Source organism: Crinia signifera, chromosome 2 (genome assembly GCF_055691185.1).
Source record: "Crinia signifera chromosome 2, ASM5569118v1, whole genome shotgun sequence".
NCBI classification, from domain to species: domain Eukaryota; kingdom Metazoa; phylum Chordata; class Amphibia; order Anura; family Myobatrachidae; genus Crinia; species Crinia signifera.
The window spans coordinates 382,350,832-382,363,746 of NC_139218.1; the positions used below are offsets into that span (position 1 = coordinate 382,350,832).

At 43.5% G+C, this 12,915-nt stretch overlaps 1 protein-coding gene across 1 annotated transcript in view; it reads right to left on the bottom strand.

Moving 5' to 3' along the window:
- TMEM135 (transmembrane protein 135) overlaps nt 1–12,915 on the bottom strand; it is a 250,577-nt gene that overhangs the window by 119,523 nt on the left and 118,139 nt on the right. The window contains exon 5 of the mRNA XM_083170175.1: nt 611–676. Within this exon, the coding sequence (XP_083026301.1) occupies nt 611–676 (66 nt within the window). The remainder of the gene's footprint in view (nt 1–610; nt 677–12,915) is intronic.

A 12,915-nucleotide genomic window follows, 5' to 3' on the forward strand; every position in this document is an offset into this window, starting at 1 on the left:
TTGAAAGTTTGGAGGCTAGAGGAGAGTCTTATTGTGCATGGAAGGGCATTCCATAGGGTGGAAGCAGCCAGATGAAAGATCTGTAATAGTGAATGGGAGCTAGTGATCCGTGCAGAAGAGAGACAAAGATCTTGTGCAGAGCGCAGTGGTCGAGATGGGAGATATTTTGTGATAAGTGCAGAGATATATGCTGGTGCAGTATGGGTAATAGCTTTATATGCGAGTAGAAGTGTTTTATATTGAATACGGTAAGATACAAGCAACCAATGGAGGGACTGGCAGAGCGGATCAGCAGACGATGAGCGTCTTGCTTGGATGTTCAGCCTCGCAGCCGCATTGGAGATACAGATTGCAGTGCGAGAGTCTGTTCTTCAGAAGACCAGATACGAGACTATTGCAATATTCAATGCGGGATATAATGAGTGCATGGATAAGGGGATTTAGCAGTGTTTTGTGTGAGATACGGTCGTACAATATTATGGATATGTTTTTTAGATGCATGTAACATGATTTGGAGACAGATTGAACAAAGACTTAAAATATAAACCAGACTTAAATAATACAATTTTATTGATATGGTAATAATTTTAATAAATTATATAATGCTTACCTCTCCATGTCTAATGGGCTTTAAATAACCTCTGGTCACCCCCATGCGGAATAATGTCTCCGAGGCCTGCATAAAAAAAAAAAAAAAAAAACACAATAAGAAATAAACCAGGAATATTTCTCATGAACTAACGTAACAACACAAGAACAATACTGATAATGCGCCATTGTATTTTTATCATTTAGAACGGACTTCTGGTGCCGCATTTATAAATGGGGATGATAATGATGAGACTATGGATGATAATTTCTGTATGCGTCAGTTCCTGACCTCAAAGGGGTTTATATTCTAAGATAGGAGTTCTATTGAAGATGATCAGAATCTACTTATTTATTTATTTTGCACCTTCTAGAAGATAATAGAAATAACTGATTGGTTGCCCGTAGCAACATCCAATCTTCAATAAAACTCCCATCTTAGTAAATAAACACGAAATACATATTTTTTCCTCAAAATGATTATATTTATCTAATATTGCGAAAGGCATCGGGTAAAATAGCTGCTGTGATTTTTAAAACAAAATCATTTTCTGAATTTCGCCAACCTGCGGAAATGAAATGGTTACACAAGTAAATGAAATTGTTAACTAGTTACCAGCCCATCAGAATAATGACACATCATAACAGTAACGTCAACACTTCATGTAGTGGTCACTGGCACACAAAACACTTGTAAACCCCCCCCCCCCCCCACCCATAAAGCTGAAGAGCAGCATGAAAGCTTTTAAAAAATAAAAACAATCAATTCAATTAAATCGGAAAAAATGAGAATGGATAACTGATAAAAGCAGACTAAAAGTGTTCCTAAAACACCAGCACTATCCACGCCACCCCGAAGCGTGGCGAGCTCAGCGGAACGCGTCCTCCGACCTTTTCATACCCCCACTATACACGTCGGCATGGAGTTGATTTTATATAGTGTGGCGAGCCCCGCGAGGGGACGAGGATTTTTTTACATGTATTCCAGCTGCGTTCGCCACACTATATGAAATCAAGTCCACGCCGATGTGTATAGTGGGGGTATGAAAAGGTCGGAGGATGCGTTCCGCCGCCGCTCGCCACACTTTGGGGTGGCGTTGATACTGGGGTTGACGCTAAACAATGGCATAAAGCCTTATCTGACCAGATGATAGACAATTAATGTTATAATACATCAACTACACAATAATCCTCAGTGAGACATCTATAAAACATTTATGACAAATGACTTGTTATTGTAACAAGTAACCAGATATAACCTAGTATTGGTTTTATAAATGGGTAACATAATGGGGGGAAATTGACTAAGATGGGATTTCTATTTCACATATGATGTTGCTATGGGCAACCAATTGGATCCTATCTATAATCCCCCCCCCCCCCCCCCCATTTCCAATAAATTTATTTTAGGAACGCCACCGTTCATTCATAACTGGTCCGTAACTTCTACACACTCACTGACCCGGGTTGCAAGAGCAAGGAACAACCCTGGTTGATTGAAGGAGCACCAATTCGGGACTGTAAACCTGATCCAGACCTGGGTCGATGCAAATGACCAGGGGGTTTGGCTTATGTCTGAAAGGGGTACAAGTCAACAGCAGATTTTGGACTGCAGATATACAGATGTGTCCACATTCCACCAAATTCCACCAAACAAATGGGACAACCTCAGCCCCGTCCCTGATGGTTGGGGTTTGCGAATGCGCAATATTCCAGAGCAAATGACTTTGGCGAGTAACCATCCCCTCGCATGCTAGTGAGGGAATTTGCGCTGCGGAGGGTGTATTGAACAAACCATCGCTATTCCGCTCTGAACACAGAATAAGCGATATATTGAGAGATCCCTCTCTAACGCCTGCTGGTAATCAGATCAATGGACGGCAAGTGATCTAGCTATGTGCCCGGCCCGGACCACAGTATGGAGCGGTAGGTCTGTCTAAGACGTGATTCTATTCTATTCTATGAATGGCTCCGGCAACCTTTCATGTACATCAGAACTGGTTTCCTTTATCCACTCTCCCCACCAAACACTTTAAGGATGTTTCACTCAAATAGAGTGCTCGGTGAGTACGTCTCAGCTCCCTTTGTGCCTATAGAAACCCACTGGGGTGTAAAAAGCCCCTTTCACCTTGACTAGTTAGAGATCACTTTTAATTCCCTATCCTGCACCACAGTTACCGCCAGATGTCAATTCCATTCAAGATATAAAGCAAATTTCGAGCACTTGTAAACCGAGCTCCAAGGATTTCTAGATGGGACCTCCACTCTTCATGTGCGGAGTGTTGCTAAGAAGATTAAACCTACAAGGCTCGAGGCACAATGGCCGGGAGGGAGAACATGGCTACAGGAGGCCACCTGGAGTTATTCACTAATTGACAATCTTAAGCTTCCAAGTGACCGCGTTGCTGGTATGCAAACAAAGGAGGCGCGGAGGACGAGGCAGCTGTGCGAACGTGTACTGGGGCTGATAAAACAACGTATGTACGGTCTACTTCATGGGCTTTACAATGCAGAGGTGTAAAATATACATAAACTCATAATTAAACATTCAAGCAACAGGTACTAACATACACATAAGCGGTAGCCGAAGTTGCAGCCAATAACTCCTCCCACCGCGACAGGTCCCGGGCAACTTGTCTGCTCAAATTGTGCATAAATAAGCTTGTGGTTTGGATCATAGGGTTGACACCAAAAGGTCGACACTGGACAATGTCAATACACACAACCAGTCAACAAGGAAAAGGTCAACAAGCGTAGGAAGTGTGAAAAAGCTTTAAATAATGAAGAAATAAAATGAAGAAAAACATTTTCATATGTCGACTGGCAAAGCCATGTGGATTTTTTTGAGTTTTTTGTCCATGCCAATCCTATGACATTGACCTGGGGGGGGGGGGGGGGGGGGGGTACAGCTCAAGACTAGCTTTGCGCTAGTGCTTAGACTCCCCAACATTGGAGCCTAAAGTGCAATCACCAGGCGATTGTGGTATAAGCGTTCATTCATTCGCACCGGAGGGAAGGCCCCCCATACACTATGCGACTTCTCCGAGGAGCGAAGTCACATCCAATTCCCCGTGAGCCACCTGGCAGCTTCCCTGGAGGCTCACATACGATTTGGCAGTTGCTGTGTCATTTTGTACATGCCATAAATCTCCCGGGGAACTGCAGCAGCGGCAAGGTACAGCGGATTAAAAAAAAAAAAAAAAACTAAATAAATGGGTGGACACTGGCTGAGAAAGCTCATTCTTTTTTTTTTTCTTTAATCTCCTGTCCGTCTGACCAGACATGCAGAAAGGTGTGTGCAGCGCCGCGGGCACACACCTACGGACAGAATCGGACACAATATATCGCAGGTGCTAAAATGCTCCCACGATGTACCGCTGATGATGTAATTTATCTTATGTTCTGCAGGTCCATACTCCGACTCCAGTCCGATGTCATACACACGCGATTTTGGGTCGATCAGGCCCAATTCGCAGTGTATCCCATTAGTGATCAATCTGACGTGCGACGGAGTCACGTAAATAATAATTTTGGGTACCTGTGTACTTTCACGGCTCCCATCGCATGCCATATGTAGTGCCATGCGATGGCATGCGATTTTTGCCGTTTTTATGCAATTTTTTAAAAACGCATGCAATAGCATCGCATGCGATTTGATCGCATGCGATTTTTAACAGAAATGCATCCAAATGCATTGAAATTTGTATCAAACATGTTAAATTGCCCCCAACTGTCATTTTTCAGGCTGTACCACCCCCACTATCAACGCGAACCCGAAAGCGTGGCGAGCGCAGCGAGCCCACGAGGGGCGGGCGGTACGCGTCCCACTATCCACGTCGGAGTGGATTTGAGAATAGAAAGTGTGGCGAGCGCAGCGAGCCACCGAGCCCGAAGCGTGGTGAGCGCAGCGTGCCCTGCGAGGGGACACAGACACCTGTGAAGCCCACGAGGGGACGCGTATACCTGTGAAGGTATCCGTGTGCGCTCGCCATGCTTCGGGCTCGGTGGCTCGCTGCGCTCGCCACACTTTCTATTCTCAACTCCATGCCGACTTGGATAGTGGGGGTATGAAAAGGTCGTAGGACGAGTACCGGCGCCGCTCGCCACGCTTCGGGTTCGCGTTGATAGTGGGGGTGGTACAGCCTGAAAAATGACATTTCGGGCCATTGAACATGTTTGATACTAATTTCAATGCATTTGGATGCATTTCTGTTAAAAATCGCATGCGATGCGATTTTTTACCATGCGATGGACATCGTGGGAGCCGTGATTGTACACAAGTACCTAATTTTGTATACTTTTAAGTCTATAAAATACACACGCAATCCTGCCGGCTGTTTTACAGTAAATTAGAAGCATCAATCTTCTCCTATGATGAAAACATTACAATCGTGAACAAATAAACGTTAGTAAATACTGTAGTAGAGACATGTATATTGAAACCAGCAGTGTTCTGGAATCACTGAGCGCTGTACACAACACAGATGTCCCCACAAGCTACTGGTCACAAGTTGCAAGTAATTAGAAAGAAACACATTCGGAAAACTTTTTCTTTATTTTAAATGGCATTGTTCTCCGAGACTCTGAAACTGATTTATGATGTGCTTAGTGGTCCACGTACCACCACTCAGTAGCTACAATTAAATACAAGGTTCCAGGGAGTGTCCTAATAAAATCACAATCGGAACAAGATGGGCATGTGTTACTAATTATCAAGAATTCATTAAAAATGTAAACAGTACACTCCATTCTGGTAGCTCATGGAAGGCGTGTGCTGCCTTCGGGATCTAAACTCATTAGGGGCATCCCTGATTGCTGGATAACTCTGGGTTACATCGACTATGCGCTGCACGTGTCATTGCTTTGGTTAAGAGCTTTTCTAAACAAATATCGTCCAATCAGTTGTTAGAACTCCACTAACTGACGGATTCACTTTTCATCCAGTGTTACTCATTAGAACAGCATGTGTTACTGTTACTGAGGTCCTTAATTAATTCACTTGCAATAAACTGGACTCGGAGTTAACTGGGGTTAAAAGTATTTTGTTTGTCTTTTGATAGTGCCAAGGAAGTGAGTGCACAGTACCTAGGATCCGGGGGATCTGGATTATGGGCAGGGTAAATGGACTCATCTACTGTACCAACGGCTTCCTGGTCAGTCTGTTCCGTTACAACGTCCTAGGCTGGCCACACACCGGCTTTTCCCAAAGCCCTGTTATTAACCAAGGAGCAAAATACGGCCCTTCAGAGGATCTGGAGCCTTCTCGTCAGCCTTGCCAACATGAGTTGGAACAGGATAAACAAAAGGATAACCAGCGCTGGCTTTGTTTCTCAAATGAGTCAGAAATGACGGTTTCTTTCAATTTCGAAATTTTATAAAATAAAATTAGGAACATACATATGAAATTGGACAAATATAATATGTATATAGATAAAATTAAAAATGGGTGAGTACCCTTTAAGACCCTTTTATACTCCTATATCTGGATATTTATGCACTGGGAGGGATGTCTCTAATATAGAGCAGCAATATATTACCAGGTGGGCGATATCCAGTTGAATGGTGCAATAGTAGCAGATCCTGTCCTTTGCTCCTCGATCACAATCTGGTTCGGAGGAGCAAACGAGAATGACAGACGAAAAAGTTGCAAAGAGTGGTGAGGATGGCAGAAAAGATCATTGGGGCGGAGCTCCCCACTGTCCAAGAACTACACCTAGCCAGGGTCAATAAGCGTGCAGGAAAGATCTTGGCGGACAAGCTACACCCTGGCCACAACCTGTTTGAACCCTTTCCGTCAGGCAGACGTTTTAGGTCCATCCCAGCAAAGACGACAAGAATTACAAAAAGGCTTCTTCCCAATAGCTGTCCACCAACTAAACAGTATTGAACGTACCAAATACTAACTCGAACTGTTCTAGATATATGTGAAATGTATGTGATGTATGTTTATGCCTCTCTTCCCACCACCCTTGTGTTCCATGCCTGATGCTGCACTGTTACCACAAAAAATTCCAAGCATACCTGGCCAATAAAGATGATTCTGATTCTGATGTTTTCTGGTTGTCTGTACGGTAAACCTGGGTGGAAATGAAATGATCTCTGCTGGTCCAATCCTTTTGGTATATGAAATAGTGGATGGCCAGGTCAAATGTAGGATAACTTAATTTATCTCTTGATAAAAGAGAGATCTGAACTCAATACAGTATGTCCACTCAGAAAACAGAGAACTAAGAGAAGTCTTTACTGTGCTTCCACCGCGCCCTGGTATCACGTGGACGCAGTCTGGTGCATGGAAAAGCCAAAGGGGTCTCATTCTGTGTTTACCAGCGATGGTTCCGCTTAACGGGATTTAAGCAGCTGAGCTTTTGCTTTCTTTTCAGTTGTACCTACTGGACTGGGAACCACACAAGATTTCCCCGTTCAACTACTCAAGGGGGTGTCACAGGTGTTACAACTGTTTGACACTTTCGGCCAAACGCTGGAACCATCCATCTCTTGGTACAGTTTACCTCTCTTAGTTATCATAGGTCAAATACTCCCATGTCTTGTTCGGTCCCGACCCACTAATGGTACCAATTAGCCAAAAGAAGCTGTTCTGAGAGTCAAGATTTAGGAGGGATCCAAAAATAGTGAGATATTTGATACAAAATAGAATTTTGGGTCACCATTGAATCATTTTCTCTTAAGTAGGTTGGGGGGACAATGGACCATGGTATTGCAGATTGGGTTGGAGCTTGGCACTTAAAATATTGTAACTTTAGAATCTAAGCTCCTCCCCCCTGGAACTCCATAATTCCAGAGTTTAAAAAAAAAAAGTTCTGAAAAAAAACGAGCAGATCCAAAACCACGAACATGTTCTTGTGGGAGAGAATACAGTAGTGGATCAAGGCTCTGGACACGAAGCATGGCGAGCCGAACAACCGATCAAAGGGAAGCGGTACACTTTCTCTGGTGTTGACGCCAAAAAACGTGCGTGTGTATGTGTAGATCTGTGTTATTAATGCGCACTGCTGCCACACAAATATTTATGGTAGATTGTGTAGACACAATGACTGCGCCATACTTTGCTGCGAGAGTCCTTTTATTATGCACACAAGCTATTAAACAGTTTGGAAAGTGATGAATGCATTAATATTCTGTATAAAGATACACATGTAAGCTGTAAAGCTGTTCACATCACATGTTTGTAAAAACAAATTACACTCGCACCAATGTGTTCTTCAGCTGCCAGATCTCCGAGGCGGCAGAACGGCTATGAATGCAGATATTGGATACATACAGTATGTTGTAAGGTGTCAGTGTACGCCATATCCGCTATATACACACACAGTGGGGACGTTCGGTTAGGAGCCATTTTCCTGTTCACTATGATAGACAGTCACAGTAGTACTTGAACCGGCGATGTTCTCAAGAAAGCCGTCAACACAGAAAAGATGACACGTGAAAATGTCAACCTAGGTTTTCACTTTTTTGGGTGTCAATTACGATCCCTGGGCAAACCGCGTTGAACTGTAGATGGAGCAGATATGTGCAGCGTGATAAGGGTAGAGGGGGCGTGTCTGAATGCAACTCTAAATTGCTGTGTAAGACTTCTGTCCAGCATGAGTGGGCTACATGCAGAAAAAGCCAGTATTTACCCTGCATGCAAACATAAGGCATGTATCCCCCCCCCCCCCCCTCGCATTGAAGCATAGTGTGCCCAGGTGCCAAATTTGGTTTGCTACCACGTCACAATCAGCTTCTAAGTGTTCAAAGAAAATTATTTCTCAGAAATGTCCACACTTTCAGCAGAGAACAATACAACGAGTCCATAAATAATAGCACAAATGACTGTTTTTAAAGAAAGGTCAATATTTAAGTTTCGCCCATCAGAAGCCCTCCACGCACATTGGCAAATAATGACTAGACTTCTCTTTAACGGCGTTACACCCCTAACCCCACGCATACCAGGATTATTCATTACTTATAGGTCACACAAAGCGGACAAACCCAAATATTAACTTTAGAGAACGTTGCAGCGTATCTTGTCCTGGAAGGAAGGCCCAGGTGGGAAATGAGAAGGGCTCGTTCCTATCCCAAACACGGCCGGAGAGCCCCATTGCTGCTTGTTGACAGATTCCGATTAATGAAGAAAACCGACCTGCCCTTATATTTGATTCCTGTTATAGACGTGTGATCCCGTGTTGGCTACTTCATGTCACGCATAGAGATGTATACGGCATCGAGTACGACATGATCTCCTGCTGAGCTACCTTTATACATAGTGTCCTTCGGGGACTTTCCCACGTGTTACAATCAGATCCCAAGAAGGATTACCCACGGCTCACATGACTTATTGTGTATACGTGGTTCCCCTCTCGGTTATACTAGAAGTGTCTCTGCTCAGTAAGACGCTACTCCACGTCTCAGTGAGCATAATCTGGGCATTGTCTAATAGAGAATGGTGGACTTCAGGCAATTGTTCAACCTTTTGATCTACATGAAATGTACAAGAAGGATTAAGAGATATATGCACCAAGGGTTTGTTACTTAAAGATTTAGGGAATCCTGTGAAGGGGACAACTTTACACTTCATCAATGTCCTCATACAGATCAGAGTAGGGGATTATACATCTAAATCAGGAGGGTGAAACGTCATAGAACTGCTGTATAAGTCACATTAGGCATTGGCTTTGGAGGATCAGATCACTGGGCAAGTCAGCGATTATTAAGATGAAGAGCAAAGTAAGGGTACCGCTACAAGAGTCCAATCACAAACAGGGATTATGGGGACTACTGCATCTTGCACACCATCAACAGGTGGGATGTAACTTGCCTGGTGCCTATGACACGGTTTACTCTAGCCATTAATTTACCATGAGAAAATAGAAATGGACAGCAGCTCTGGTAGGGACACAATTTTTTCCCAACGAAGCAACACTCAGTGCATCACCAAAAGGAAGTAAATATTCCTTGGTTTGTTTCTTCAGGGCCGCTAATAATCTATAATTACTTCCCAAAGTCTCATGAAACCACCAGAGAGTTGGTGTGGTTGGGTGTGGGTGTGTGTGTGGGGGTGGGGGGCTTGCTGGCTTTATATGAACAGCATTAAGTATTTTTAATATATGATGACCATATTCCCAGTTTGCTTCAGTTTGAAATATGGCCAACAAGCTTGTACCATAGCATGGTGTATAATCACTAACCCGCTTTATAGGGTGAGTGGCAAGTTCAAGCACGTTCTGTCAACCATCAGAGTAGATGACCAAAAGGTAGCACATGGTGCATGCTCTGCCAACCATCAGGCCAGATGACCAACAAGGGGTTCAGGGAACACACTCTGCCAACTATGAGGGCAGAAAACCACGGGTAGTACAGAAAGCAATCTCTGCCTACCATCGGGTCATAAGACCAAAAGATGGTATGAGGAACAGGCTCTGCTAACCATCAGTGCAGAAGACTAACAGGTGGTGCGAGGAACACGATTTGCCAACCATCAGGGCAGATGATCAATAGGTGGTATAGGGAGCATGGTCTATCATCCATCAGGAAATATGACCAACAGGTGGTACAAGGAGCATGCTCTGGATACCATCAAGGCAGATGATCAACAGGTGGTACAAGGAGCATGCTGCCAACCATCCAGGCAAATGTCCAATAGGTGGTACGGGGAGCATGCTCTGCCAACCATCAAGGCAAATGTCCAACAGGTGGTATGGAGAGCTTGCTCTGAAAACCATCAGGGCAGATGACCAACAGGTGGTACGAGCAGCATGCTCTGACAACCATCAGGGCGAATGTCCAACAGAATAGGGATTGTGGCAGCAACAAAAAATTGCAGCTACCACTTTAAGAAGTGCAGTCCTGTTCAGAAAGTTATTCACACAATCTGAGTATCAATACATTTATTAAAAAAGCATAATTCATATTAAATTACAACTTTCAAAGTCCACAATGAATAAACAGACAAGACATACAACATAAAACATATAATAAAAATCTATATATGGAGGCTAATAGCGGCTCAGTGGTTAAATAGATATATGAGGCTGTTAGTTGTAAGAAAGGTTCCTCAAGAGGCAGTGGCAATAATAGAGTTACCAGTCCCGCATAGTTGTAATCCAATTTAGCGGTCAGGATGTTTTATTGGGTCCGTCACTCCAATAATTACCAGAAGTACTCCGGATGATTTCCAAAATGCAATTATATTGCTGTGGGCAATCCTCAGAACATTTTCCGTGTACCAGCTTTATAGAGTGCATGATCCGCGGGATCTAGTAGCAGAGGCTCTCACCAAAAACGCGTTTCTCCGCCTGTGTCAGAACTCGGCGGCTTTCTCAGATGGTACAAGCAGCATGCTATGAAAAACCGTCAGGGCAGATGATCAACAGGTGGAATGAGGAGTATACTCTGCCAACCATCAGGGCAAATGTCCAACCGGTGGTACAAGGAGTATGCCATGAAAAACCATCTGGGCAGATGATCAACAGGTGGTACGAGCATTATGCTCTGCCAAACATCAGGGCAATGTCCAACAGGTGGTATGGGGGAGCATGCTCTGAAAACCATCAGGACAGATGACCAACAGGTGGTACGGGGAGTATGTTCTGCCGACAATGTCCAACAGGCGGTACAAGAAGCATGCTAGGAAAAACCATCAGGGCAGATGACCAACAGGTGGTACGAGGGAGTATGTTCTGCCAACCATCAGGGCAATGTCCAACAGGCGGTACAAGAAGCATGCTAGGAAAAACCATCAGGGCAGATGACCAACAGGTTGTACAAGGAGCACGCTCTGCCAACCATCAGGGCAGTTGCCCAACAGGTGGTATGAGTAGGTGGTAAAGTAAAAATGACTATAATAGTCCAAGAATTTCCAGTAACAGGGTTTTATCCTTGTTCCAACTAAATATACTGTAAATAGCACTAAATAATTACTATCATACTACAATCACTCTGGAGCTTTCGGGAGATCCAGAAATGCTTTGCAGGGTGACAGCAAACATACAGGCTGCCAGTTGGACAGCCCACCGTTGTGGAAAGGGCGAGAGAGAGTGAGAGTGGGAGGAGGGGGAAATGGGGCGGGGTTGAGGGGGGTTCATGGGGAAAACAATTAAAGATGTCAAGCACAAGTGACTTTAAAACAAGGAATTATTTTGATCTGTAGAGTTGGAATGAATTTACATTTTACTGAAAGCGAGGGACAGAAAACTGACCGAGTTGCTGAATTATAATTGCGCCATTATAAATCAATTATATTATAGTGCCAAAAAATGAGGAAATAAAAACATAAGTAATTGAATAAAATGAAGTCAGCCAGAACACAAAGCAAAATCTGTTTTCCTTCGCCAAGAGTGGACGGAGCAGCCAGCCATATTTTCTAGGAACCACAAATCAAGCGCGACATAAAATACCATAGTAACTCAAAGTGAGAGACTAACCTAACCGCTTGTTTAATTGCAAACTATATATAAAAAGAGAAGGTTGTAAGAGACTGCTGTTTACACAGCTCGCAGAGCGTGCAAACGTCTCTCTCTCCGAAATGTGACAAACAGCATACACACTGCGGCTAAGGTTACCCACGTCTGCAGAAAGCCGCTGGGAAAAGCCCTGGTTGGCCTTTGGCTCTCGAGGTGCCAAGTCATTTATATACTGTGTTCCACTTCCTTACATAGGAAACAAATGAAGCACAAGGCGACATTATTCTGCTCAGCATTCGTACTAAAAGTAGTTAGCGGCATTGTGCGATACAACACCGATAACGGATCTGATTGTACTCATTAACAGACAAAAATAGGGAAAATCAAATTACGTATATTACAATGACGGGAACTCTTTTTGTTGTACGAGAATCAAAATTTTATACTTTATTTGCTTGTCAGCGGACGGACATATTTATTAGGATGTAAGTACATACGCACCACCACGGCATAAGGAATTATTACTCCAAAAACATCGCTTCCCTTCTCCATATAAGTAGGGTATAAATAATAATGAAGGAACAAGTCAGTGACCCGAACAATGTATTAACTTTATGTTGTCATTAATGAGGTTGAAAGGATAATGTCAAAAGGGCTGTGATGTTGACTTGATCATAATGTCGACATCAACCATGACGACATTTCTGTGGTTGAAAATGTAGACAATATCTTTATTTTTTATTTTTTTTACATAAGTCTCCCATTAATGGAAATGTCAACATTTTCCCAATTGTCTGCCAAAGTCAACATTTTGTAGGTGTCAAGATTAATTATGTTGACATTTTTTCCATGCCGGCATTGTGAACGTGACATACACTTAAAGACAAACAATTGTGCTCATTGTCAAGTCCCTGCTCCCCACCAACTA